Source organism: Centroberyx gerrardi, chromosome 3 (assembly GCF_048128805.1).
Source record: "Centroberyx gerrardi isolate f3 chromosome 3, fCenGer3.hap1.cur.20231027, whole genome shotgun sequence".
In the NCBI taxonomy this organism is placed as follows: domain Eukaryota; kingdom Metazoa; phylum Chordata; class Actinopteri; order Beryciformes; family Berycidae; genus Centroberyx; species Centroberyx gerrardi.
The window spans coordinates 22364891-22391506 of record NC_135999.1 but is presented as its reverse complement, the minus strand read 5'-3'; the positions used below and the strand labels follow the sequence as shown (position 1 = coordinate 22391506).

Here is a 26616-nt window from a genome sequence, read left to right as displayed (position 1 = left end):
TTACCCTTTTTCTGTTGATCTTCACCATCAGTGAAAGTGTCTGGTGATTCTAGGCTGTGTACATACAAGGCTGCCAGACTTATTTTTGGTTACATACAAATGGTTCAAATGGATGTTTCATATCCATAAATAATTTGGTAAGTGATACAAGTAGGAAAAAAAAGGTTTTGGTGTTAACAGCATTACCATTTATATTTGTCCACTATTTTATTAATTTTACAAATTGATTGAAATTAGAATTCGGTCTGTCAGACTCATTAAGATAAAGAAGCACTTACATTGTTTACCTACATAATTATTCATAATTACGTATTGGGAACAAAAAAACTTATTTTGAGCCTATTTTTTCATGTAAAATAAAATATAATTTATTAAAAAAAACAGTCTGACTTATGCTAAATGTCACGGGTGTTATTCCTAACAGCGTCAAGCAGCATCATGTTTTAGGCTAGATTTGTAAATTAATAAAAACGGCTGAAGTGATTTAGACAGTACAGTACTCATCGTCAGACGTTTTGAATACAACTTTATTGACAGCGGAAGTAGGTGCGTTTTCACCGCTGACCGTGGGGAAACGGCGCACGTGTTTTTCTTCCAGATTTGAAGGTTACGGAGAAGAAGCCGCGGACAGGATCGTTGGTGTCCGCCGGGAAGGGAAGGGTCACAGGACGGTGTGTTTTTGGAGAAAGCCGGGTGTGAGTGTTGCACTGAACCGCAGACATGGATCCTATGAAGGCACAGCAGCTGGCAGCGGAGCTGGAAGTGGAAATGATGGCTGATATGTACAATCGGTAATGCTTTATATCAAGCTAGCTAGCTATTCTCCAATATATCTTATTGTAAACTGCCTCATGGCCTTCTTTCATATTTGCATCCACCTCCTTGTACAAATAGTTGAACGTTTTGCATCGACAGTACTTACAAGGCCAAGAAGCTGTAAGTTGTAGAGCACATCCTTGGTTTGCTAACGTTAGTTAATTAGTTAGCTAATGCTGACTAATTACTGTCAGACAAGATCAATCGAGCGAGCGCTACTATACATTTTATCTTATTAGGCATTTCGGCTCTCATCCAAAGTGTATTACAGTGAGTGCAACTGTACAATAGGCTTAAGTTACATTTCTAAATCACCAAATGTTCGAGCAATAAGGAGTGCAACGGTCAGCGCTAATATCATATTCCTGTGATCATTGAACGATCGCTTAAAGATAGAATGGATGGGGATTAATAGAATAAGAGCTAAGGAGAAAGACCAAAGGGTTTTCTGAGACGGCACTTACTAATTTGTTCGTCTATTTAAATTTTTTTTAATCCACTTATTTCTATTCAGGGTCACGGGGGCTGGAGTCCATCCCAGCATGCATTAGGGGGAATGGCAGGAAAAACACACTGGACAGGTTGTAGTCTTGGTTGCAGTCCATCACAGGGCTAGATAGACAGACAGTTACATTCAAACCTATGGCTCCAATCCACCTCCATAGACTGAGCAGAGATGGGACATCATTCAGTGGGCAGAGGGTGATGTGAAGTTATTCTCGAAAAGATAAAGGAAGATTACTTTGTTGTTCTGACCATAGTTGGAAAGTCATTCCACCATTGGGGATCCGGGAGGGAGAAGAGTCAAAACTGGGTGGTTTTATGACCAGACTGGCGCAACGCAACTGGTAGTAGCAGAATGCAAAAAGGCCTGGTATATGTCCTGGAGATATGGGGGGCCGGATCCCTTTGCAGCCTTGTACGCCAGTGCCAGAGTTTTCAGTTTGATAGGGACAGCCAGTGTAGGAGAGGGGGAGACGAGGGGTGCTGCAGCGATTGAGTTGTAGGGGCTGGAGGTAAAGTTTCAGTAGGATGGCCAGGAAGGAGTAGCTGTAGTCCAGACGGGAGAAGACTAAAGCTTGAATAGGAAGCTGGGCTGGGGACTTAGCCCAGGGGGAGACGAGACCTCAGTGGATAATATGGAGATTGCGGTCCAATGTGCTTGTGTAAGCATGACTGCACAACAGTTAGAGAATAGCTAAATCTTGTAGTGAGGTGGTGCCGCTTCAGTTATACAATATAGGATATTTTCAGAAGGACTGCTGCTCACTCCAGGGAACTAAAGAAAAAGAAGATTCAGGACAGCAGCTTGATCCTTCTCTCATGTTTACAGGGCTTGTGGCCTGCTGGAGCTCGCTCTGAAACATGTTCGCCAATAATCATCATTCAATAAATCAAGTTGCTGTCCTGAATCTTATTTCTTTCCCATTGCCAACAGCTAAAGCCTGTTGTGCTAACTAGTGTTGAAATGATTAGTTGATTAATCGACTAGTTGATCGATAGAAAATTAATAGATTATCATTTTGATAATCAAATCATCATAATAATTTCATATCATTATGAAATCAATACTTTTTTGGCTGCTGGTCACACTAAATAAGCCATTTTAAGAATCACTTTGGGCTCTGGCAACATTTGTCATTTTTGAGATTTTATAGACATTTTACAGACTAAATGATCAATCGATTAATTTAAAAAATAATTGATAGATTAATCGATAATGAAAATAATTGTTCTAGTTGCAGCCCTAGTGCTAGTTATCATAAGAAATTGCGAATCCTCTTGATTGAGCCAGCCTGCTACACCTGTACTAAAGATGCACGTCATTCATGTATGAATGATGTGCATTGTGAAGGACACTGTGCCCTTATTCTATAGTATGCATTTCTTTCAACTGTGCATTAGGAGCATAATGTTCAAGAATCTGACCGACTCCCACCTTCCCTCCCTCCCAGCATGACCAACGCCTGCCACCGGAAGTGCGTGCCCCCCCATTACAAGGAGGCAGACCTGACAAAGGGTGAATCGGTGTGCCTGGACCGCTGCGTGGCCAAATACCTGGACCTCCACGAGAGGCTGGGGCGCAAGCTGACCGAGCTCTCCGTCCAGGACGAGGAAACGATGAGGAAGGCGGCCGTCGGGAGTGGCTAGAGAGACTGATGAAGGGGAAGAGAGGAGGAGAGTTTTGGGGGATTGGAGGGGAAAATGGAAAGGGGTTAACGTATCTGGTTTCTCTAAATGAGAGACTGCTGTCTCAAAGAGAGGGGCGGTTGGGTGGGTTGCTTGGGTAAAAAAAAAAAGAAAATACAAATCTTAACGGTCATATTCATGCTGATAAGGAGCCAGTGAGAGAAACTGCCTTCTCTGCCGTACTGGAGGATGATGCAATGGACAGGCTTGGAGGAAGCGGTGGAGCACTTGGTGGGGTGGGATTGGTCAAATATCGCCCTCAGATGTGTTGACTGAGGCTTGTACAGCTGACATGGGCCGTCCCATCTGTGAGGTGAGCGGTTGGAAAGACAGTATGAGGACATCTTGAAACCGGTAACGGCGATCCGTCAGCCTCCTCTGGCTCTGGCAGATTTGTTTTACATACAACGTTGCCCTGTCCTCTGGAAGCCACCTGAGATTTGACTGGAAGGGAACAGACCTGGGTCATGTAGTATATGTCGCTGTCAGGTGAAAACCCTGTATCTCCAAAATGTTATGTTTTCAGGAACTAAGAAAAACAGCCTTGTGTTAATTTGATCATAATGCATTTTTTACTTTATCCCGTGGGTTTTCTTTGATTGGAGCATGTAATCCTTCAACTGAAAAACATGAAAGTGAAAACATGAAAATCACCAAAATTGGAGATACATGGTTTTCACAGGACAGCATTATGTAAGTAAATGTTAGTGCTTGTTTTCAGCTGCTTGGAGTACCAGAAGGGTGGAGCTTACCGCATGAGGACGAGTCAGATGGTGTCAGTTAAGTTGTCAATCACAGAAAAGTATGCAAAATTGACTTTCACATACAGTATTTCCCTGTGATGGTTTAAGGTTGGTCCTCATTGTATTGTCCTGTGTGGCAAACCCCCACCCATCTGGTACTACAGGCAGGTTAAAGCAAACACTATGAATTGTTTGTGTAATACTCTTTGACCCAGATCTGGAAGGGATTTTTTTTTTTTTTTTTTTTTTGGCGCATGGGTCCTGTTCATAAGGTTGCAACATAACATGATATTCAGGTAGAGATGTAGTGTGTAGAGCAGTTGTTCTTCACAAGTATGAGTTGTCTGTTATGCAGACAAAGAAGAGTCAGTTCTGTACAAAACCTTTCTAACTGAAATACAGTAACAAATAATAGTAGGTCTTACCTGAGGAATGGAAATGGGGGAGGGGAAGGGGGCGGGTGCTGACAATAATTTATGTATGGAAAAAAAAAAGAGGTTTGAGCCAAAATAGTTTCTTTTTATACGAGACACTATGCATAGTTTACTCTTCTTCTTCGGCACATAATGTGCTGTTTTTGGCTCTGTACGTCACGACACCACAGATACAGACTGCCAACAGGCTGATTTTGGTTACGTGGACATGTTTTCAGTTAAAAAAAAATTATAAATTATGATGGACTTAACTTTGTTGCAGTCGTTTTTCATGCTTGTATAGACTGTGTTGTGTCATGTCAGTGGACCACGTTTTTGACTGTGATATATTGATTTTCCATGTGCTGAACCACATTGTGTGAGCAGAGGGGTTTTATCTGGTGAGCGACGGGACTGTTCTGCTCTGTTGGGCTTTTTATCTGCGTACTGGTGAAGCTGCACAATGTTATCTCGGTTATTCATTAGCCTAATAAAGTTGTCGTCCTTTATTTTAACAGTATCTGTGTTGTCAGTGATGTTATAATACAGAAAAACACACACATCCTCACCAACACTAACACTTGCAATAGTCACGCTTATAGGTTCAAGTTGTCTTTATTCCAGCATTAATAATAACAATAACTTTATTTTTATAGCACCATACAGACATAGAATGTAACTCAAAGTGCTTTACATGAAATAAATGGATTAAAACAATTAAAAAGAGGGAAATGCAAGAGGAAAGACATCAGCGCTTTACAAACAGACTCTGCACCTTTAAGACAAACAGCTTGGCCGATGCAGTGAGGAAGTGAATTCGGGCTTTAGTTTCGTTTCCCTCGCGAAAGTTTTATTTATACCGACACTTTTACAGCAGAAAGGGGAACTGTGTTTGCAGATCATGAGAATGGGTCAGTGATTAGTGATCGGTACTTTCGGTCTTACAGACACCCAGGTAGAAACCCAGGTTTCCAGTCCGGTACCAGCGAGGCGCCCCATGCTGGAAACATGGTAGGCAAAGTGTTTTTCATTATGTTTGTAAATGGTGAAAAAGTGTTTGTTCATGGGTAGCTGTCTGTGAAATGATTCCGCACAGAGTAGGATATAGTAACAATTAGACAACGATAGCAGTTACAATACATTTTAAATTAATTTGTATTGTTGACAGCGCAAAAACAAAATGTTTAGAGTACAAATCTAATTGGTACTCATTTAGAGTACAAATTAAGGCTAGCCAAATCAGTATCATCTTTTAAATCACTCCTCAAAACGTAGGCTACTTCTATGAACTTTTTTTAAAATAGATTTGATTGATATTGTTTTCTTATTATTTAGTTTTTTTGTAACTTGGCACCGTTGTAAATGAGGGTCTTACGCCCTCGAATAAAGGTTTTTAGGCTATAATAGTGAGTTAGTTGCCTTATAAACTTAATGTAGGCTATAGTAGGCTATCATTATAACATCCCTATGATATTGGGCCTACACTTACAAAATTGTAAACCTACATGGCCTAGTATACTTTATCGTATCCTTACAAAATTGATAATAGACTTAGGCCTACTTTAGGTCTTTTTCGTGTATTTTGCACCCATGTATATGGGTGCAAAGCATATAGGCTAGTTGTGATCTCTGTCTACCCAACCATGTTACAGGTCTAAAAGGGCCTTATCATCATACAAAAACCAGTTAAAATTCACACTGCTACAGAAAACGCAGCACTATTATCTGAGTATTACCATAGTCAATTTATATGGTTTGGGAAAACAACATACATTTTGTTTTATCAGCAATTAACACAATCTTGAGAGCAGCTACAGTCTTCTGTTGAGTACCACAGGCATGGCAAGTCCCTATAGGAATATTATAGGAATATTATAGTGATTTTTAGGAATTCTACAGCTGTGTCTGGGAGCAGCGTGGTATACAGTGTAGTTATGGAAGAAGATGCAGTTTACTGTCAATTAATCCAATGCACCGACTCATATTGGCCACCAGATGGAGGCATCCGAACGAGAAGACCTGGTCAGGGAGGCGGAGCAACCTGCAGCGCCTCCTAACGGCGGCATCAACGAACTGCTGAATGTGGGCCAGGAGGGAAACATTCAGGGACAGGTAAACTCCAGCAACACCAACAGCTTCTAGCCTCTGTACACTTCGTATTTAGCAAGTATTTTTCTGTGCACATGCATACAATCATTAAGACTAGGGAGGTCAAACGAGTTACAGGCAGACACAACAAAATTGACATCTCAGCTCATTTTAACACACTATTTAACAATAAATGGGTGATATTAGAGTAGATAAATCTGTTGAATCGTTTAATTTACACATGTATTCCTAAACAAGTGTAACATTTTATATTTTTTACATTTATTTTTACATTTATAACCCAGAAATAATTATGCTATTTGGACTCTGGACTCTCGGCAGCAGAAATATTGGGGTTATAATAAGAAATCGGACAACATTTAGACAATTAAAATTCATTTTGTCGCAACAAAAACTAGTATTTAGGTGGTCTAAAAACACTACAGAAGCTAGAGTCCAGTGGGACTTCTACAGCCGGTTTGGAAGGGAAAAGGCACGAAAAAGAAATCTGTACTCGTCTCCTGTAAGTTTTAATAAGACTCACTCAAGTTTTTTCCCTTACAAATTACATCACTGTTAAGCATTGAACTCACTTCTTTGCATTTTTCCTTCCCTTTTCCCTCCTGGTTTGTTTTTCTGTCAGATGGAGGAGTTTCTGGGCCCACAGGCAGAGTACGATGAAGAGGAGGAGGAGAGGAAGTACTACAGGAGGAAGAGGCTGGGGGTCATCAAGAACCTCCTGGCAGCCAGTGTTGGAGGCATGATCGTATACAGTGTATACATGGGTGGGTAGGATTTAAGAGTGTGTGTGTGTGTGTGTGTTCAAGTGTGTTTATTTCTCATATACACAGCATACCCAAGGTAAACATATGGTCGGTTTGACTAGTGCTGACAAAAAATGTAGTAATTATAAGTCGCTTTGCGCAAAAGCGTCTGCTAAATGACATAATGTAATGTCATGTAAACAGTGCGATGAAATGCTTGTATGCTGGGTCCTGTCAGTATAAAGTATATAGGGACATATAATTCACAAACATAAATAAGAAATTGAAATACAGAATACAATTAAAATAGAAAAACAGAAGTTAAAAGGAAAAAAAAAACCCAAAAAACATAAGAACATAATAATGTAGTGCAGGTTATGGCTACTGCAGTGACGTGACATAAAGTGTCATAGTGTTCATAAAGTGTTTGAAAGTGGACAGTTGTCATGCAATGTGTGTGTGTGTGTGTGTGTGTGTGTGTGTTTGATGAGAGAGTAAGATGACAGATAGTAAAAGGGAGGGTGAAGACATTCAGACAGACTTGCGAACAGGCAGATAATATGTTATGATGTTATGATAATATGTTGTTACTTTTATCATTTGTGTGTGTGTGTGTGTGTGTGTGTGTGTGTATGTGTGTGTGTGTTACCAGGCCTGCTGCAGATGCAGCTGATCCTACATTACGACGTGACCTACCGGGTGGTGAAGTACAGCACCCTCAGCCTGGAGGACATCGACCAGAAGATGCTGATGGGCATCAACGTCACGCCCATCATAGGCCTGCTGTACACTCCTGTACTGATCAGGTAGACACTCACACACACACACACACACACACACACACACACAACAGAAAGCATGCTGCACTCACGACTCACCCCTTCTATCACCCTCTCTTTCACTCTCTAACAGGTTTCTAGGCACTAAGTGGATGATGTTCCTGGCTTCGGGAATCTACGCACTTTTTGTCTCGACCAATTACTGGGAGCGTTACTACACCTTGGTTCCGTCGGCCGTCGCTATTGGTGTAGCCATCGTGCCGCTGTGGGCCTCTTTGGGGAACTACATCACTAGGTAAGAAACAGGAAGAGGAGGGTGGAGGGTGGGGTGGTGGGGGGGGGTGTAATGTGGGGTGTGATGTGGTTCATATGTTGATGGGGCTTGATACTCACCTACACTGTACCTCACACTATCTGCTTCAAACCAGTGCTGTGAAATGAGCCATGTGTTGAAACAATTTTGTGATTGTGCATAGACATACACATGCACAGATGACTACACACACACACACACACACACACACGCCTCAAACACACATGCATGCATACACACACATACCAGGTTTGCACATATTATCATGTATTGCACATTTCATGCGTAAATACATCTAAGTGATGCTGAGAGTTTTTTTTTTTTTTGCCGTTAATGTGTCTGTATTCTCACTGTTGTTCATTGCCTATCTCTGTTCTCACACCACACACACACACACACATTCACACACAGGATGGCGCAGCAGTACTATGAGTATGCCAACTACAAGGAGGAGCACGTGCAGGAGCAGAAGAAGCTTCCCAAAGGAGCGTGCCACAACTACATCATCGTCTTCCAGTCCGTCTTCTACATCATCTTCCACGTGAGTCTTCAACGGTCCGACCATCTTTCATTTCACAACAGTTCAAGTAAGTTTATGTTGTTTGTGAGCTTGTGTCAGTGGTTCTCAACGTGGGGTCCAGGGACCACCAGGGGTCCTTGAGGGGGTTGCAGGGGGTCCCCAGCAAATTGATGAATTGTTAAACTTCACCATTATTTAATTTACAAGAAGTTAACACAATTAGAGAATGTAGAAGAATGACTATTTTGATCATAGCTTCACTGTTATCTCTCTACCTACAATACGGATAGTCATTGAATTCTGGACAAAATTATATCTAACAATAAAAATATTCTCAGATTTGGGTCCGAGAGACAAAATCAAATGGGGGTCCGTGGCTCTAATGTGCAGTAAATTAGGGGTCCTTGATATGAAAAAGGTTGAGAATCACTGTGCAGATGGATGGTGGGGCTGTTACTCACTGTGTAATTTTTCAGAAAAGGTGTTTGCACAGCTGCAGAAATCAACAAATATGTACATGAGTCCATGTCTGCTCTCTCTTCCTCATCAGCTGAGTTTTGTCTTTGCCGAGTTCCCCATGCGTCTCTTCCTCCACGACTACCTGCATCCGTACAACCACACTCTCTGGCACGTCAAGCGCTGCGGTAAAGACACGTGTCACTTCACCTCCACTGCTGCTGTCCTGTCCCTATTCATCTGTCATGGTTCAACGACTTCAAAATGAGATGTCCACCATTTTTGTTAAAAAGTGACATCTTCACACCTACCAAAAAAGGTTCAATTTTCTGTAGAAAATTTGTTGTGCTTGCTTCAGTGTGGAAACTTAGAAAGAATTCATTAGAAATTAGAAAAAGTTTAAATACTTTGATTACTAAAGCAATTAATTTCTTAGCAAGCAGTCCTTTAGTTATCAATACATTGAAGAATAGGTAATAATATTTTCAAAGTACTTGTAGTAGCAGTAGTTATGATAGTAGTAGTAGTTTTAGTCATAGTAAAAGAAACATTAGTAGTATTTGGGCTAGCAGTAGTAGTAAGAGTAGTAGTAGCAGCCACACTAACTTATGTAACTATCCTTGGTTGACGCAGTATTACAACTATATTAACATTGAATGATGAACTTCAGCTCAAGAGTTTTCTTAGAACAGATGCATTTTGGAAATGAGCTGAATTTTAACTGTACAGTGCAAAATTTCACTTCTCTGGTTAATGTTTTTCTGTATGAAAGAAAGACAACTGCTCAGTTTTCCTTCCCCTGTAGACTCATGACTTCATAAAAAACGTTTCTTAGGCATGAATGTGCTAGAAGTTTGTATCTACACCAATACTTTGTGTCTACCAAACGCTGTTTTTTGTAGGCAGCAGGGTGCTTGGGAAAGCACTGGCTGGCTTCCCACTGTTGCTATGAAACTAGTGAAGTGCGACACTTTTTTACAGAAGCTGAAATCTTTTTCTGGCATGCTGAGCTTGAAAAAAGGTCTCATTTCTGGCAACAGTGCTTCCTTTTCATTGTCAACAACAACAATAGAAGCCAGCACTGAATAGAAGTTTACACACAACCAAAAAAGACTTCTACAAACTCCCAAACCCATGATCAGACACAGGCCCTTGTTTTATTTGAAACTTTCTGCTGCTCTGTTCTGTGTCTGATAGTTTTACTCACAACTTTCCATTACACATTTGAGCAACTTTATTTCACTATTATTGTTGTCTATCTATTTCTGAAGGGTCGAGGGTGAATCAGTTGCTAAAACCTGCACAGTATTAGCTGGTTTTTCACACAGGCAGCGTCATCAGGTCTGGCTTGACGAAGATCCACGCAGGACTGAAACTGTTCTTTTCCACTTCTCCCTCTCTTAATACCCAAACTCCTTTTCCCTCCCGCTGCCTCTTCGTCTCCACTCTTCCGCTGCTAGGCGCGGAGATCAAAGGAGTGATCCCAGGCTTCAACACCACTGTGCTGACGAAGCTGCCGCGCTCCATGTTGCTCATCCAGGTGGAGAGCGTCCTCATGGGCTTCGCCTTCCTGGCCATGATCATCGTAAGACCCACACACACACACACACACACACACACACAACCCCGCAACAGTTGATGTGTTCAGGTTGTTGTGTGTGGCTGTGTTGTGCTTGTTCTGTCTGTTCTGCTTTGCTCTGCTCGTTTCCGTTACATTTAGTACATTTTTCATTTTAGCCATTTAGCTGATGCTCTTATCCTGAGCAACTCAGAATGAGTGCAGCACTCTAGAGCAGTAGAATGAGCCTCTATTCCTAGTTCGCCAACGTTAAAGGCAACCAGTAGTAAGGAGTACATGAGTCAGTGCCGTAGTGCTTCCTGTGGCAGTGAGAGCGGATGTGAAGTGCTAGGAAAATAAATAAGAGAAATTAAAGCTGGGGAGCAAGGTTATTATAGTAAACTAAAACTAAAACTAAGAAAAAAACTAGGTGTTAAAAAACAAAGCCATTGAATCGCCAGAGCCCTGTTTGGGATTATTTTGAGCTAAATGAGTTGAACTGTTGTGTCTGCTAGTGCATTTCATTTGTGCAGCACGAATCCACATGGTACCAACTTTAAATTAGTTGCGGATGTAATGAAACATGTTTGCATTATGCAATACCTTTTGCAAAGGGTTAGGGTTCTATCATTATGCCTGTAAAAAATACCAGCCCTACCAAAAATATTAAAACTAGAACTAATACTCCGCCCATCCCTGTCTCAATCCAGCACTGAAGTCTTGGTCCACGCATTCGTCACATCCCGGATTGACTACTGTAATGCTGTTCTCTCTGGCCTTCCCACCAAACTGCTTAACAGGCTTCAAATCATTCAGAACTCGGCTGCCCGGATCATTACTTTCACCAAATCATCCGACCACATCACCCCCATTCTCATCCAACTACACTGGCTCCCTGTTCAATACCGGATTGACTATAAAATCCTTCTGCTCACCTTCAAAGCCCTCCACAACCTAGCCCCCACTTATCTTTCTGACCTCCTCCAGGATTACATCCCCTCCCGCTCCCTGCGCTCATCCTCAGCTGGTCTCCTGACCATCCCCACCCCACGCCTCAGCACCATGGGTGCTAGGGCTTTCAGCTGCACTGGAACTCCCTGCCCCCACACATTCGACAGTCTGACACCATAACAGCATTCAAATCCCACCTCAAAACTCACCTGTTCAAACTGGCCTACTCACTGTAATGCTCATCGTACTGTGCGTTTCCCTTATATCCTTACAGTGTTACTGTTTTTATTCCCCCTCCTATATGTGTCTGCCCACCTTATGTCACTTTGTTTTGTCTCTGCTGGTGTCTTTGCCATGTTTCGCTGTTTTTACCTGTTTGAGTAGTTTCTTTTTATGCATTGTAAGGCGACCTTGGGTGTCCTGAAAGGCGCCCTCAAATAAAATGTATTATTATTAATATTATTATTATTAAAACTACCAAACCCAGATCGAAAATGAACTAAAGCTAAACTGAAATTGAAATAAAAATTACCATATAAAAATTAAAACTAATGAAAAATCCCAAACTTTAACAACCATGCTAGGGAGAGAGAGATTGTTTGCTGTTATATTGAGTTGAATTATTTTCTTAGTTTAATTGTTTTTCTAACAGTGGTGGATGGTAATTAGTCCCAGTCTAGTTTTCTAGGCCCGGTTGCAGTGCTAAAACTATTCTTGCTTTGGTACTTGATATAATGCATAAGGTCGGTTCTGTTGTTTGTGTTTTTTCAGGGAATTGGGCTAGATTACAGTGATACATTCATTTTCACATTTCTTTTAGTAGCAGTCACAGACTCTTAGCTTCAGCCGCTCACTGCTGCTGAATGAATAGAGAGAAACCACTTTCTGATGTACTTTTTCCTGCCAGTGGGCAAAGGTGATCTGTGATTCCCATCCTGTTGAGTGTCGTACTTCACTAGATTGTGTTGCCAGTGTTGTGGTGTGGTGTGTTTTGGTGAGTTATCTTGTAGTTGTCCCAGTCATCCAATAGGATTCGGAGTAAAGTTGATCGCTCTGTGTTTGTACCCACAGTTCCTGGTGTTGTGTGGAGCAGCTTACCGCCCGACAGAGGAGATCGACCTGCGCAGCATCGGCTGGGGAAACATCTTCCAGCTGCCTTTTAAACACCTGAGAGACTACCGGCTGCGCCTGCTCTGCCCCTTCTTCGTCTACAGCGGCTTTGAAATGCTCTTTGCCATCACTGGACTCTCCCTGGTACACAGCTGTCAATGGACTTTGTTAAGCTGAGAGTAGCTGTTACTTGCATGGCCAGTTTTATGTACTTTTTTAGGGGGGGGGGGGATTGTTATTTTGTTTTACAGAAGTGCAGAAGTGGAAGTGTAAAAGTTGACTCAAATTAAAACGTGCATATTTGCAATTTAGGGATGGGGACAGTGGATATGTACAGTTTCTTATGGGTCTTATGGTTTCATTTCATTTTCATTTTACATTTTTATTTTTTACATTCATAAATAACACTTCCAGTTTATCAGAGACAACATCATGCTTTAAACAACTCTTGTATGTGTGTCTGTCTGCCTGCCTACCTGTCATACTTTCTCTTTCTTTCTTTCTTTCTTTCTTTCTTTCTTTCTTTCTTTCTTTCTTTCTTTCTTTCTTTCTTTCTTTCTTCCTTCCTTCCTTCCTTCCTTCCCTCCTTCCTTCAGTCCTATGGTGTATGTGTGTTGGGCCTGGAGAGACTCTGGCTCCTCATAGTTGTCTATGGCCTCTCCTGCTCCCTCTTTTCCACCCTCTCCCTCTCTCTTCTGCGCCTCCCGCGCTGGGTTTCTCTGCTAGGGGGCGCCGCTGTGCATTTGGTGCTGCTGGTGGTTCTCCTGTCTTGGTCTCCAGACAGGGCCCAGCCACACCTCCTGGCCCCTCTTCTGGTGCTGTCGGTGCTCTGGGGACTCGGCACGGCCCTCAACAAGACCGGCCTGAGCAGTGAGTAGCAGCAGCAACACGCATGTAGACATAATCGCACAAAAACATGTACAGACTGTACTCTATACCAAACACTGCAATATAAAAGTGCTGCAGTACACTTGATATACACTACCGGTCAAAAGTTTGGACACACTTTTTTCTTTCTACGTCAAAGACATCAAAACTATGAAATAACACAAATGGAATCATGACCAAAAAGGTGTTAGACAGAGACCAAACTATCTTTTCTTTAAAGTAGCTGCCCTTTGCCTTGATGGAAAGGCAAAGGCTTTGGAGAGAAATTCATACATGGGATCAACTTCACTATTTATATTTGTCAAATTTCAAGCATTTAAGCAGAAGCCTTTAGACCAAAATGGCTTTAAGATAATGAAAAACATAGTACATTCAATCAGGTGTGTCCAAACTTTTGACTGGTAGTGTATGCAAAGCCTAAACATGTGCATTCAGGTACATCCAGGTGTGTGTGTTCTGTCCGTGCTGATCTGGTCCTGATTGTATGAACTCCCCTCTGTCTGTCAGCTCTGCTCGGGATGCTGTATGAGGACAAGGAGCGTCTGGACTTTGTCTACACCATCTATCACTGGTGGCAGGCCATAGCCATTTTCATAGTCTACCTCTGGTCGAAACTGCCTATGAGGGTGAGTGTGTGTGTGTTTTGAGAGGGAGCAAGTGTGTGTGTTTGTGCACTTGTATCCGTATTTGGTGTTGTGTTCTTGTCTTGTGGACAGTACAGTACAAAGTGACATCTTCACACCGACCAATAAAGTATAACAGAAAGTAACAATAAATTATGTTACTAACATCCTTGGTTGATGCAATATTGCACTTTTACAGACTGGTTCCCATACATTTTGATGAACTTCAGTAAAGATTTTTCATAAAACAGATAACATTTTGGAAATGAGCTCTTCTTATACAGACTCAGACAAAGAGACTATTATAACTGTGCAGTGTGAAATTTCACTTTTCTCTCTATTAAGTGTGTGAAAAAAGAGTGTTCTTGTCTTGTGGAGAGTACAGTACATCTGAGCATCTGAGAGTTTAGAGGAAAAATACATCTTTCCTTGCTTCCCTCCTCCTCAGGCCAAACTCTCCATCCTATTGGCTACTCTGCTGCTGGCCTGCTACTGCTATTGGGTGATGGAGCGCCGCCTGGCCAGGAAGGTGCCGTTCAGACTGCCTCGCATCCCTCGCCCACAGCACAAGGTAACCAGTCACAGTCTGGTATGAGTGACCGCTTGGATCTACCCAGGTTAAAGCCTATTTCCTGCTTTATCCAAAGGGAAAACATCACTGCTAAATATGCCTCTGTCTACTGAGGAAAGATTAAAATATGTTGTTTACAGTCCATAGGGAAAGTGTACTGGTTTAGCTCAGTGAGTCGACTAAAACCGCTAAGGTGAGGAGTTTGATTTCCACTGGGGCCATCCATGGTAAAAATGCATGCACTTATGGCACTGTAAGGCACTTTCCTCCATTGCAAACAGTATATAGGTGTCCATTTGACATGTGAGAATAAGCGTCAGGAATCACACTGTACATGTGCTATGTAATCTTTTTTTTTTTTTTTTTAACATTTCAGCACTTTAAACAATAAGAAACATGTTTGTAAATGCTGTTGCTTTACATATCCTGTTGACAAAATGTAAAATACATGTTGAAAAAAAACAACAACAACGTTAGCTAAAAACAGTGCTACGGTACTTAGGAGATTTGTATTACCTCCACTGGTTCTCTTTCAGTGTTTAATGCACTCAGGTGAGGAGTTAAGAGGCTTTTATTCCATTGCTGCTCAAACATTAAAATCCTTCTTACTGCAACCTACGCATTGGAAAAAAATTATTTAACATTACATTGTGCAACAGTGCACTAATGTACCTGGTGAAATTACACAGAGAAATCAGTTTCTCTGTTTAAGCCTGGGTGTTATGTGGCCTTAAAAAGTGTGTAAATCCAAAATGTCCGCCTCTGTTTCTTTCACCTTTCCCCTCCTCTATTTGAGCTTGGTATATATCCAATACCTGATACCTTCAATGAGTTTTCACTACCATGACTGTGAAAGTTTCATTGTTGTTTTCATATCATACGTGTTGGTTTTGGTCACATAGCTCTGTTAATTGTGTTTAATGTCATCGTCATGGTAACACATGTTGCTGTGAGCCACGATAGAAAACCTCATGTGCGACACGGTGCTACACCTGCGAAACAAGTGCACATTTTTTTGAGATAACACTGTAGTAAAAAAGTCGGAGATCTTCCATTACGTAGCTAACCGAGTCAATCCAGCTGCGCATGTAAACCTTACAGACGAACAACGTGACGAGTCGCATTATGAGAATGTTTTCATCTGGAAACCGGAAGGTCTCTGCTGAGGCCTCCGTAGCCGAGTTTTACTGCAGGCACTTTTGACACAAGTGCCTCGCACATCACTGCCTCCTCCTCTCAGTCGTCACTATAATACATTATTTGTTTCCTCAGGTCAAAGGCTACCGCTACCTGGAAGAGGACAACTCCGATGAGTCAGACTCGGAGAACAGTGAGGAGGACGAAGAGGAGGAGGAGCAGGAGGAGGAGGAGAGGGAGAGGGACGACGAAGAGCAGCAGGCGGAGGAGATGGGAGCAGAGGACGGGGAGGACCGGGGCCGAGGCGCAGGGGCCCAGGCCAGGAGGGGGGGAGGGGCCAGGGGGCGCCGCCGGAGACGGGAGGAGGACGCCGCCCGTGGGCAGGAGGGCGAGAGGGAAGAGCGTGAGGGAGGATGAGGGAGGAGGAAGAAGGGAAGTGGAGGGGAGAAAAGTGGACAGAAGAGGACAGAGATGCAGGAGGGAAAGAGAGAGCTAAGCTAAGAGCTAAACGCTGCTTCTGTGAATATTTGGATGCTGGGTGAAGATACGCCATGATCAAGATGAGTCATATGTGAAGCATTTATTCTACATACTATACTAAACAAAATATGCCTAATATAACTTAAATTGAAAAGCTGTAATTAGCTATCCAACAATAATTAAGACAATGATCCTTTTTTTTCAAGATAAAAGATAACAACAGATTGTAAATAAACTGTTATGGAACAATAATGAGGAAAATCTTAAAGGTCATCACATTATGGATAAAAATACTTTTACATACAGCTCATTACTTGTGTTATTTGCTGCAGCTTTTGTGGCTCATATTTATGAAAGGGTATCAGTTATTGTGGAGGGCAAATTAGTTGCTTTGGTTCAAGGTTAGATAGTAAAAGTATTTTCTAATTTGCAAACTAATTTTAGGTTGGAGAACTTGCGTTTAGAATAAGACTTTTGATGGATTCAAGAGACTGGAAACTGGTGGTTGTAAAATAGTTCTTCAATTGCATATGCAGTCATAGCTACAGTATATCTATGTTTACACTCAACACCTTGACTTATGCACATTAGTAAGCTAACTTTAGACATTGTCAGAAGCTTGAAACTTTCTATTTCAGAAACGGTCTGTGTCTATGTTTCTGTTGGCTCAAGTGTCTTTATCGTAGGATTACTTGTTGTTCAGTTAGAGTTTTAGTGATAACTAACTAGGACTGGGTAGAGCATGTATGTAAAATCATGCTTCAATATTGAAATAATGAGAGGCATTCTTTATAATTAAGAGTTATTGGTACGACAATATGCAACAGGTTCAAGGCTGAGCTGTGTCAGGCTCCACCAAGGTACACATCACCGTTAAGAACATTCTCAAGGGTGCTATGGTGTTTATACAATGGTTACCGATATGTGTATTGTCTGAAAAGTTTTCTCCAAACTAGTCCACAAACATAAGAAAAAACAACAGGAGCAAGAAAGATTCCCAGCTAGCTCACTGTTTGCCACAAGAGTCAGTACAGTAAATAATAAAGCAGAAATCAGGGTGTCTGTGCACCCTTAAAAAGTCTGAAAAAGTCTTTAAAATTACCAAATTTAAGGCCTTAAAAAGTATTAAAATGTCTTATGTACAGTTATTAGAGGTCTTGTCTTTTCACTATGCAACAATGCTTGCATTTGCACTGAATGCTCACTCTTACATATCAGGGTTAGCAGTATAATATGCAACCCATATCCAGTATATACTGTATATCACCAGGAAATTAACTGACATGAAGTCCAATTCATGTAAGTTAATTTCCGGGTGTCATTTTTCTTATACTGCTCATTTATAGATTCATAACTTAAATGTTCAATTGGAAATAGCCTGGTTTTGCCTGCTTTATCTTGGTTTTTAAATTGGTCTTAAAATCAATTCCAAAAAGGTATTAGAAAGTGTCATATTTGGCTTCCTGAAACCTGCAGACACCCTGCAAGGACCTCTGAGCGTTAGCTTGAGCCCACCTGGATTTCTGTGTCACTTTTTGGACATTTTAGTTGGTTCGAGTCTGTCAGGCAACATTAAGAGAAAAGCAGGCCCAAGCTGTAATCCACTCAGGACTGTGAGCTGTCAGATATTTATGCTGATATTCAGATATTTTTTATAGACTGATGTAGATGAGGGTTGGTGTTGGTTCACTTTCAAATTCAGACAGTATTTACAATAAGACACATTATTAACCCAGTTATCAATGGATGGAACATAACCCAAATTCTATAATGGAGATTAAACATTTTTGTACTGAAAATCCACTTTTTAGTGAACTGATGCCAGTGCTACTTTACGCTGTACTGATCCCCATGAAGTACTTTGTTGTTCATGTAACATATTAGACCAAAAGTGTGTGAAATCATTGGTTGCTGAGGATAAAGTTCTCTGTTGATTGCATTTGTACAAAAGATTCATTTGAAGCTGACTTCTGCTGTCTGTGATTGTCTTTCCCTTGTCCTGCTGTGGGTGTTGTGTTACGAAAGACAAAAACTTATCGCCATGGAAACTTGAAAGTGAGACCAGTGCCAAGTAACAATAGCAAGACCAAATGAACATGTTTCATTGGAAGTGAGAAGTGATATATGTCTGCCTACATATTTATAAAGGTAGACTACATCTGTGGAAGGGCCTGTTAGGAGAGCTTTTTATGCTTACGCTCTCTTTAACCTGTGACAAGTTTCGCTTCCCTGAATAATTTCTACTTGAAGTGAAAGGTCACACGCACAAAGTTGAATTGCAAACATGACATTGCACCTGTTTGAGGTCAGCGTGGGTTTATTGCTCGGTAACCTTTCCTTCTCCCTCTCTCTCACATCTCACATCCTCTTCTCTTTTGTTCTCTCTCCTCTGAAATGATTTCTGCTAGCGGACTAATGCCCCTTTGTTCACTCATAGATGCCCTGAACTGTAAACGGCAGCCATTCTCTCGCCACACGCATTCACACAGGAATTATGAAAACGACTTCTCATGCGCTGAATCTGAATTTTATTTGTCGTACTAAAAAGAAATACTCTGTGAGCTATCCAACAGAGAATAAAAGAGGATCAAGATGAAGAAGTAGATGCTGTGGGACTGACGAGTGTAAAGTGTTTAAGGCTTGGGTAGGCGTTGTGGTTATGGTTCTGAGTGATGAGGCGAGCCCAAAACCCAGAACCAAACCCAAGTCCAGGCTCTCGTCCTAAGCCTCAGCATCCAGACGTTAAGCGTAAACCCAGATGGACGCTCTGTCGCCCCCCGCCGGTCCTGAGCCGTCCCGTCTTAGTGCTGGATGCGTCTGATGGACTGGATCTTGGGGGTCTGACAGTGGGAGCCCCAGTTCCTCCAGTGCTGGTAGTCTCCGCTGTGCCTCTCGCACTCCATGATGTACTGCTGGCCTCTGTAGCCGGGGTACTCATAGCACACGAAGCTGGAGAGAGACAGAGTGAAGCTTGAATCTCATGGGTTACTTCACATCACTGCGAACCGCTAATCCCTTAAAATAACCTTAGATGTACATTATTTTACATTAATTCACCCCTTAATTCATGCAAAATCCCCTTTAAAATTAGTTAAGGGCGTTACTAATGCAGGAGAATCCATAAACCCCCTGAAACACCCCCTTCATTTTTCACATTCAGATATAATGAAAAATTCAGGGAGAAAGGAACTTTCCCTTATTAACTCATTAATAACCCTGTCAACCATGAATAAAAGGTATAAAAAATCCCATGAAAAAATCCCTTAAACACCCACGATAGTAAGCCTTACTTTTTTAAAAGCTATGTTATTTTTAATGGATAGTTAATGTTTATGCAATGGAGAAATTAAAGACATTTCAGAGATAAAAATGAAGGGCTTTGGTTTTGTAGTGCATGGAGCCAATTTCCAGATGTGTCTGAATACTCGATTGGTTCGTGAGAAATGAAGGAGGTGAAGAGAGAGGATAAAAAACAGATGCAGGCATAAAAAATAGAAAGAAAATAAAAGACACATGGAGTGGCAGCACCTTAGCAGTGAAGTTGTACACATCATAGTAGTTATAAAGTGTGTAAATCAGGGTTGAGGACGACTTGTTTTCAGAAGTAAACTGGGAAAAATTATTTAAGAAAATGAAATGGCATATGCAACATCTGTGCACCTAATAAGGAAGACCTGCATTTCTTTCATGAGGTGAATAACATTTTAGGGGACATGGAGGGACATATCATTTTAGCTGGGGACTTCACTCAGGTTATGGATCCCTTATTAGACAGAAGTAAAGTCCAAGGGACCATTATTGACTAAAGATAGAATGGCAATACATAAGTTGAAAGAAGATATGGGACTGCAAAGTATACTTTCTTCTCCCATTGTCATAAATCCTACTCTAGGATTGATTATTTTTGAATGACAAAGAAACAGAAATGGCAGATTATCAAACATAAGAACGCTTGGGATGGTAATCCGTTTCCTAAAATTGCCTGAACTGGTATGAGTGGTATAAGAATGACTGTGTGTTGACTTACGCTCCGCACTGCACGTGCATGGAGCCCACCTCAGGCATGCACCAGCCCATGGCCTGCAGGGAGGGGTAGTCGTCACACACCTCCGCACAGCGGCCCATGAAGTTCTCTCTCTCGTAGATTGTCATACGGCTGCTAGGGTGAGACTGGGGGAGGTGGGGGGAGGGAGAGGGGGAGGGAGAGGGGGAGGGAGGGAGGGAGGGGTGCAGAGGGAGAGGGAGGAAGAGTTAGACTGTCAGACAGACGAACGCAGAGAGAAGACGTTCCACAATATTTCTATTTTTGAGCTCGCTGTACGGCTCACTCATTTGATCCGCTCCCTCCTTCTGTCGTTCTGCCACTCACTATCTTCTCTCCTCCGTACTTTCTTTCTTGCTCTTTCTCCCACTTCTCTCCACACACCACCGCCCCCTCCACCCCTTCACCCCTCCATCCCCCCACCGCAGGTACTCACGGCACAGTAGATGGGGCGCAGGGACATGAGGCGCTCCATGTGGTAGGACAGGGAGCCGCTGTAGGCGTCCCAGTGGGGGTACTCGCCCCTCTCCAGGATGAACTGCTGGCCCTGGAAGTCATGGTGCTCGAAACCAACCCAGCTGGACAGAGGGAAGGGGGGACAGGGTCAACATGGCGGAGTGAAATGATACATGGTGATGTCCAAATTCAGATTGAACCAGATTTGTCCCTCTAGTGGTCACAAGCAACAATGATGGGCCAGGTGCATAAAGATGTGCTGTTTTGATGTAATAGTTTTTGATATAATAGTCCCACAGTGCAAAATGCCCAAATATCAGCATGTTTCATTCCAAAATGAGACATCCAGTGTTTACAAAATGTGACTCGTAGTCTTATAAAACGATTGCTAAGAAAGAAAGATGAGCAGTTAACATTAGATAACGTTTTTTCAAAATGGATGTATCATTTCTTTTTTTTTTTTTTAATAAAACTCTTTTAAAACCTAAATCTCCTAAATGTCAACTTTTCATGAACTAAGAAATACAGCTTTGTTCAAAATTCAAATATGCTTGGCGGTCAAGCTGAAACAGCATTTTTGAATTTATTCAGTTGGCTTTGAAAGGGTTTCATAAACCCAATGGATCAGAAAATGTTCTCAACCCATAGAGGAGCATGTAATCCTTCGGTTGAATTTACAACATGAGAATCACCAAAATTGGAGTTACAAGGTTTTCACACAACAACAGTGATATGTCCTTTCCAATTTTCACAGAGAGTAAGTGGAGGAGAAAATACCGGGTCCCAGTGGCGTTCACTGACTCTGAAAGGGACAGGGGCAAAATTCTCTAAAGCGGAAACTCCTTTACTGTTACTGAGGTTTGGACAGTGGCATGTACATATGTATCCTTTCAAGGCAGAAAATGTTATAATCTTGCATGTATCATCTCTCACCCAGATTATGTGATCAAATATAAAAATTACAGGTATAAAATTAAATACAATTTGAAATTAAACAACTCTGAAATATCAAATAGGACCTTGCCAAAAATAGTTTCTTTGTTTAGCAAGATAGTTTCCATTTCAATTTTCCAGCAACTAATTAAAAACATGTATCTATACTAGATAAGCAAGCACTTCAGTTACTTGGTTTATACAAAATAGCTAGTGTTAATATTCATAAATTGAAATTTCCACCTTAATCCACAACTTGCACTGTTATATTTATAAGAGACAAACTCTTTTTGAGGCCTTGAAGAATTCCAAGTGAAACTGCACTAGGCTGCTGAAAGAGAAGAAGCATTTTGAGAATCACTTTATTGATACTATGGCCGATATTCAGACCAAAAGTAATCATACAGTTAACAGTGTGAAAATTAGAGAAAAGGAACGGATTTTGGCCTGAGTTTGAAATTACGTTTACAGCCCCTGATAGTTGTTTCTCAGTGCAGTTTGGAATCTCTCTGAATTTTGTCTGTTTTTTCATCCAAAGAAGCTTGATGTTTTTTTTCCGCACACATTGGATGAGAGAAGGAAGCAAGAGCCGTGTGATTTTACAGAGAGGATGAAAACACTCAACAGTTAAGGCATGTGCAGCAGGTTTGACCAGCCTACATGTAGTGGAAATACTGCGGTATATAAAGGTTACCTGCTCTTTTTTAGCTTATCGCTCCTCAGGTGATCGGTGTTAGCGATGCCCCTTTACAAACTCTATCTGGGTGTTTCAGTCTGAAAAGGGCCACTAGGACAAAAAAGGGCAGGGGCGACCCACTGCCCCCAACCACCTACCCCCCCACCCCTCCACCCACCCACCCTCACACCTATGCTGTGTACACAATGCACTGTGAGAGCGAGTCAGTGACCTGAGGGTTTACATGCTTTACGCACCTGGTCTATTCCTGGTATCTCTCTCTCTCTCTCTCTCTCTCTCTCTCTCACAAACACACACACTCACTAACATACTCATACAGCCGTCCACACAGACTTGCAGGCGTACAGGGGGGGGTGTGACTCACGCTCCACTCTCCACTCGGATGGAGCGGATGTTGTCCAGGCCGCAGTCGTGAATGTTGCAGCACTCGGAGGTGAACTCCTGACACCGGCCCTGGAAGTGCTCCTGCTCAAACACGCACACCTGCACACAGGAGCACAGAGGAGGCGTGTGAAGGCGTGTCCATGTGTGTGTATATGTGTGTGTGTGGTGTGTGTGTGTATGTGTGTGTGAATTCACCTTGTAGAAAGGGGCCATTCCCATGCTAGGGAAGAACATGGATGAGGTCATGTGGGTTTTAGTGGCTCTATTCATTCTAGAGAGAGAGAGAGAGAGAGAGAGAGAGAGAGAGAGAGAGAGAGAGAGAACAAGAGGATCAGAGAAGAGGTCTAAACAGAGTTAAATTGTATAAACTACATAAACCAGAGGCCTTTATTACTAAATTTAGGGTATAACACCATAAGAAAAAAAAAATTAAAATAAAATAAAAATTAATTAAGTTATAATATGAATTTTTAATGAGTAGGCCAATAATGTCAAGAGTTGAGTTGTTAATGTCAAAATGTCAAAATTTCACAACTTGGATTAATATTATTAAAATATTCATACAGCCTAATATAAACTAAAATATACCCAAAACCTTCCCCGGCCACAATAAGCATTTCCTCCGGTAAATCCATCCCGTGGGAAAGTTCTGTAACAGTCAAGTAGTCCCGCACCGTTTCCCCGTTCCCCGCTGAGCTTACCTGGCTGCTCTCCACTCTCCTTACCGCTCGTCACGCACCAATCCTCTTTACATAGACTTTTGTGACATTCTGGCGCTTCTGTTTTATACCGGCGTCCACGCTCGGTCCGCGCTTGTCCACCGGGCGCGTGCACGTGTCTCCACACAGCGCATAAACAATTATGAGCACAGCGACAGTGTCACGTGTCAAGCTCGCCAGAATGATAAGGCGACACTTCCGGTCAATTTTATTTTCAAAATAAAAGCTCTCCTTCACGACTGTAGCCCAATGTATGTTGGAACGTTATTTTGATTTATTATAAGTACCAAAGTGAAAATAAAGAATACAGTCATCCAGGAATCATGTATTTGTGTTTAAGTCATCAAATTTTATTTTTAGCCTTAAATTCACCAGATAACAAGGCATTCTTTACCACAATATAATCATTTTACATCCCATGTATAGTATAATGATTCAACTGAAACTGAATACTATTTAAATTGATATATACACCAAATACTTCATTATTATTTTTTAAAATGTTGTTTGTTATTATTTTTTATTATTTTCAACAGTAACAAATATTACACTTTTATTTTGAAGGCAAAATCGCCTGCTTTCCGGTATCGGTCTGGCTAACTGTGACTAGTTTGACGCTGCTGAGAGTGAACGGCCCGCGCGTCCGTGTGTCCAATGTTTGTGCGTAAAACATCCTGTGTGCGCGCCAGCGTGCTTGCCACCCAGTTTTTTTTTCTCTCACTCTCTCTCTCTCCTGTCTCTTTTTGTTTCGCCGTGTAACCCTATGCGGCCTGTCGACTCAGCAGATCATATACAGCACAGAGGGAGGTGGCAGTGAATGGGGAGCTGTTGTTGGTCTATTCGTATAGGTCAGCAGTGCCATCGTATAGCGCAACAAAGGCCCGGGCTATAGGCAGAGAATGAGAAGGATTTGGCCATCTGTGCCATCTGGGGAGCGTTTGAATATCACAAAAGTCGAGCAAATTGGGATCTAGCAATAATAATAATTATAATAATACTGATAACGATTATACTACTACTACTACTACTATTACTGCTACTACTGCTGCTATTACTACTACTACTAATAATAGTAATAAATAAAGAACAATTCTTAAAACAGTGTTACAAAGTGATTTTGAGGATAATAAATCTTGAGAAAAAACAAATGAAGAAAAAAGAATATAATACTAAGACAAATTTGAACAGCAATAAATAAAACATAAATACACATTTCATAAGTGAAAAGGCCATTTTGAAAGCCTATGGACTTGCAACTGTGTCAAATCCACAGAGGATAATACAAATTTTCAAGCTTTGTCAGCGCCCCAGCAGTCTTTTACAGTGATATGATTTTGATAATGTAACTATACTGTAGGCGTGATACAATACTCCCCCCCCCCCACACACACACCTCCCTGTGTGACAATGGGCCACAGTTGCCATGACAACATGCCACCACCCATCACTACCCCTTGCCTCACCTGACCCTTGACCTTTGAACCAGAGCGTGTGAGGCAGCTGGGACCAAGTTCCCCCAACTCGACTAACACGTGTGTGTGCATCCACACACACACACACACACACACATGCGCGTTTATACACTTTTATTACATTTAAAGCATAGCGGGGCCTGGCTCCTCCCTCAGACCAAGGACTTTACTTGTCCTTCGGTCCAAACTAAAAACTTTTCAGTCTTGGCTCCAACCCTTTGGTATCACCTCCGCCTATGTGTTCGATCGGCAGATTCAGTTTCCCATTTTAAATCACTTCTTAAATCCTATTTTTTTAAACTGGCATTTTATTGATTTTAATTTTACAGTGTTTTATATAATTTATAATCATGTCTCAACTGACTGTTGTACTACTTGCCTGCATTTTATGTTCTGTGCTCTTTTGTTTTTAAATTTCTGTTTGTTTTCAACTTGCCTTTTGTTTTATTTCTCTTTGTAAACGACTTTGAAAAGTGATACATAAACTAAGTCTTTCTTACTTACTAATTGGGACTGTCTCATCCATGTGGCATTATGGGTTATCTTATAAGAGCCTAATGACTCCTAGGGGTGCAGTATTAATTAATGGAGAGAGAGAGAGAGATTCATTCACAAATTCATTTCTCACATTGATGAGCATTGCTCTCAGGTGCATTTTATTGTTTGTTTCATGGTGTTTTTATATGGCACACTAACTGTACTTAATCAAGGCAGAGTTTCCTGAAACTGTTTAACTTCACGGGCACTTTCACATCTGCAGTCTTATCTCTTACAAATGGGCTGATTTATTGATGGATAAACAGATAGATGGATGGACTGACGGAGTGATGGATGGATTGCTGCAGTTTTCAGTCATGTTGTTGGTTGGTGCAACAGCCTGTGGAAACTCAGTGGTCTGTATCAATTCAATTCAAGGTGCTTTATTGGCATGAAATACCAAAGTACTTATTGCCAAAGCAAAGTTAACAAAATCAAATTAAAATGACAGTAATCAATCTAATGAATGAATAACTTTAATGTGTCATTAAATTAGTAAATACAACAATAAACAGTCAACCAATTTATCTAAATACATACATTCTCAAACAGTGTTGCACACACATTTTTCTTTTTTTACGTTGTCATCGGTTCTCTTGCCTGAGACGATGACGGGCTGAGATGTATTTGGCTGCAGTAGTGGCACACTCCTTTTTTTCTCCTAGAACGTATTGGAGTTTTTCGTTTCTTGGAAGCTATCACCCACATCTGTATCACCCACATCTGTATCACCCCCCCTCCCTTCCTGGCCTTCGTCAGCATGCCTGCTCACTTGACCCTTGATGTCATACACCATGTGACCCACACGTGCCATGTGTCATGTTTGGCGTTACAGTTTGCTTCTTCCCTTGTCCGTACTTTGAAATACGTAACAGCAATGCTCCTGCAGCTACACCCGTCATAATATCTTACCGCCCATACGAGAAAAGTGGAAGGCTTTAATTAAATAGCTTTCTCCCGCAGCGATGAACTTAGA

The 26616-nt window shown here is 41.5% G+C and overlaps 3 protein-coding genes across 3 annotated transcripts; 2 read left to right on the top strand and 1 right to left on the bottom strand.

The window, feature by feature from the left end:
• Positions 1-578: 578 nt before the first annotated feature.
• Positions 579-4166, top strand: timm10 (translocase of inner mitochondrial membrane 10 homolog (yeast)). Its single transcript, XM_078282824.1, has 2 exons — positions 579-791; positions 2772-4166. Exons 1-2 carry the CDS (start codon positions 721-723, stop codon positions 2965-2967), a joined length of 267 nt encoding a protein of 88 aa, XP_078138950.1. The 5' UTR covers positions 579-720; the 3' UTR covers positions 2968-4166.
• Positions 4167-4993: 827 nt separating this feature from the next.
• On the top strand, positions 4994-18339 carry unc93b1 (unc-93 homolog B1, TLR signaling regulator). The gene is made up of 13 exons (XM_071916306.2): positions 4994-5173; positions 6158-6274; positions 6894-7035; positions 7667-7820; positions 7927-8088; positions 8518-8647; positions 9177-9270; positions 10543-10667; positions 12663-12845; positions 13298-13571; positions 14097-14215; positions 14661-14783; positions 16056-18339. The coding sequence occupies exons 1-13, from the start codon at positions 5171-5173 to the stop codon at positions 16335-16337; spliced, it is 1908 nt and encodes a 635-aa protein (XP_071772407.1). The 5' UTR covers positions 4994-5170; the 3' UTR covers positions 16338-18339.
• Positions 18340-18992: 653 nt separating this feature from the next.
• On the bottom strand, positions 18993-23696 carry LOC139925080 (beta-crystallin A1). The gene is made up of 6 exons (XM_071916310.1): positions 23614-23696; positions 23108-23183; positions 22893-23011; positions 20879-21020; positions 20428-20570; positions 18993-19349 (listed from the first exon to the last, which is right to left on the bottom strand). The coding sequence occupies exons 2-6, from the start codon at positions 23180-23182 to the stop codon at positions 19202-19204; spliced, it is 627 nt and encodes a 208-aa protein (XP_071772411.1). The 5' UTR covers position 23183; positions 23614-23696; the 3' UTR covers positions 18993-19201.
• Positions 23697-26616: the final 2920 nt, after the last annotated feature.

Bases quoted from the DNA above. Each gene is read 5' to 3' on its own strand.
- timm10 (XM_078282824.1), top strand. From the start codon at position 721: ATGGATCCTATGAAGGCACAGCAGCTGGCAGCGGAGCTGGAAGTGGAA. The intron at 792-2,771 runs GTAATGCTTTAT...CCTCCCTCCCAG, and splicing joins ATGGCTGATATGTACAATCG to CATGACCAACGCCTGCCACC.
- unc93b1 (XM_071916306.2), top strand. The intron at 7,821-7,926 runs GTAGACACTCAC...ACTCTCTAACAG, and splicing joins TACACTCCTGTACTGATCAG to GTTTCTAGGCACTAAGTGGA. The intron at 9,271-10,542 runs GTAAAGACACGT...TTCCGCTGCTAG, and splicing joins CTGGCACGTCAAGCGCTGCG to GCGCGGAGATCAAAGGAGTG.
- LOC139925080 (XM_071916310.1), bottom strand. From the start codon at position 23,182: ATGAATAGAGCCACTAAAACCCACATGACCTCATCCATGTTCTTCCCT. The intron at 20,571-20,878 runs GTGAGTACCTGC...CACCTCCCCCAG, and splicing joins TGCGCCCCATCTACTGTGCC to TCTCACCCTAGCAGCCGTAT. The intron at 19,350-20,427 runs GTAAGTCAACAC...GTCTCTCTCCAG, and splicing joins ATGCACGTGCAGTGCGGAGC to CTTCGTGTGCTATGAGTACC.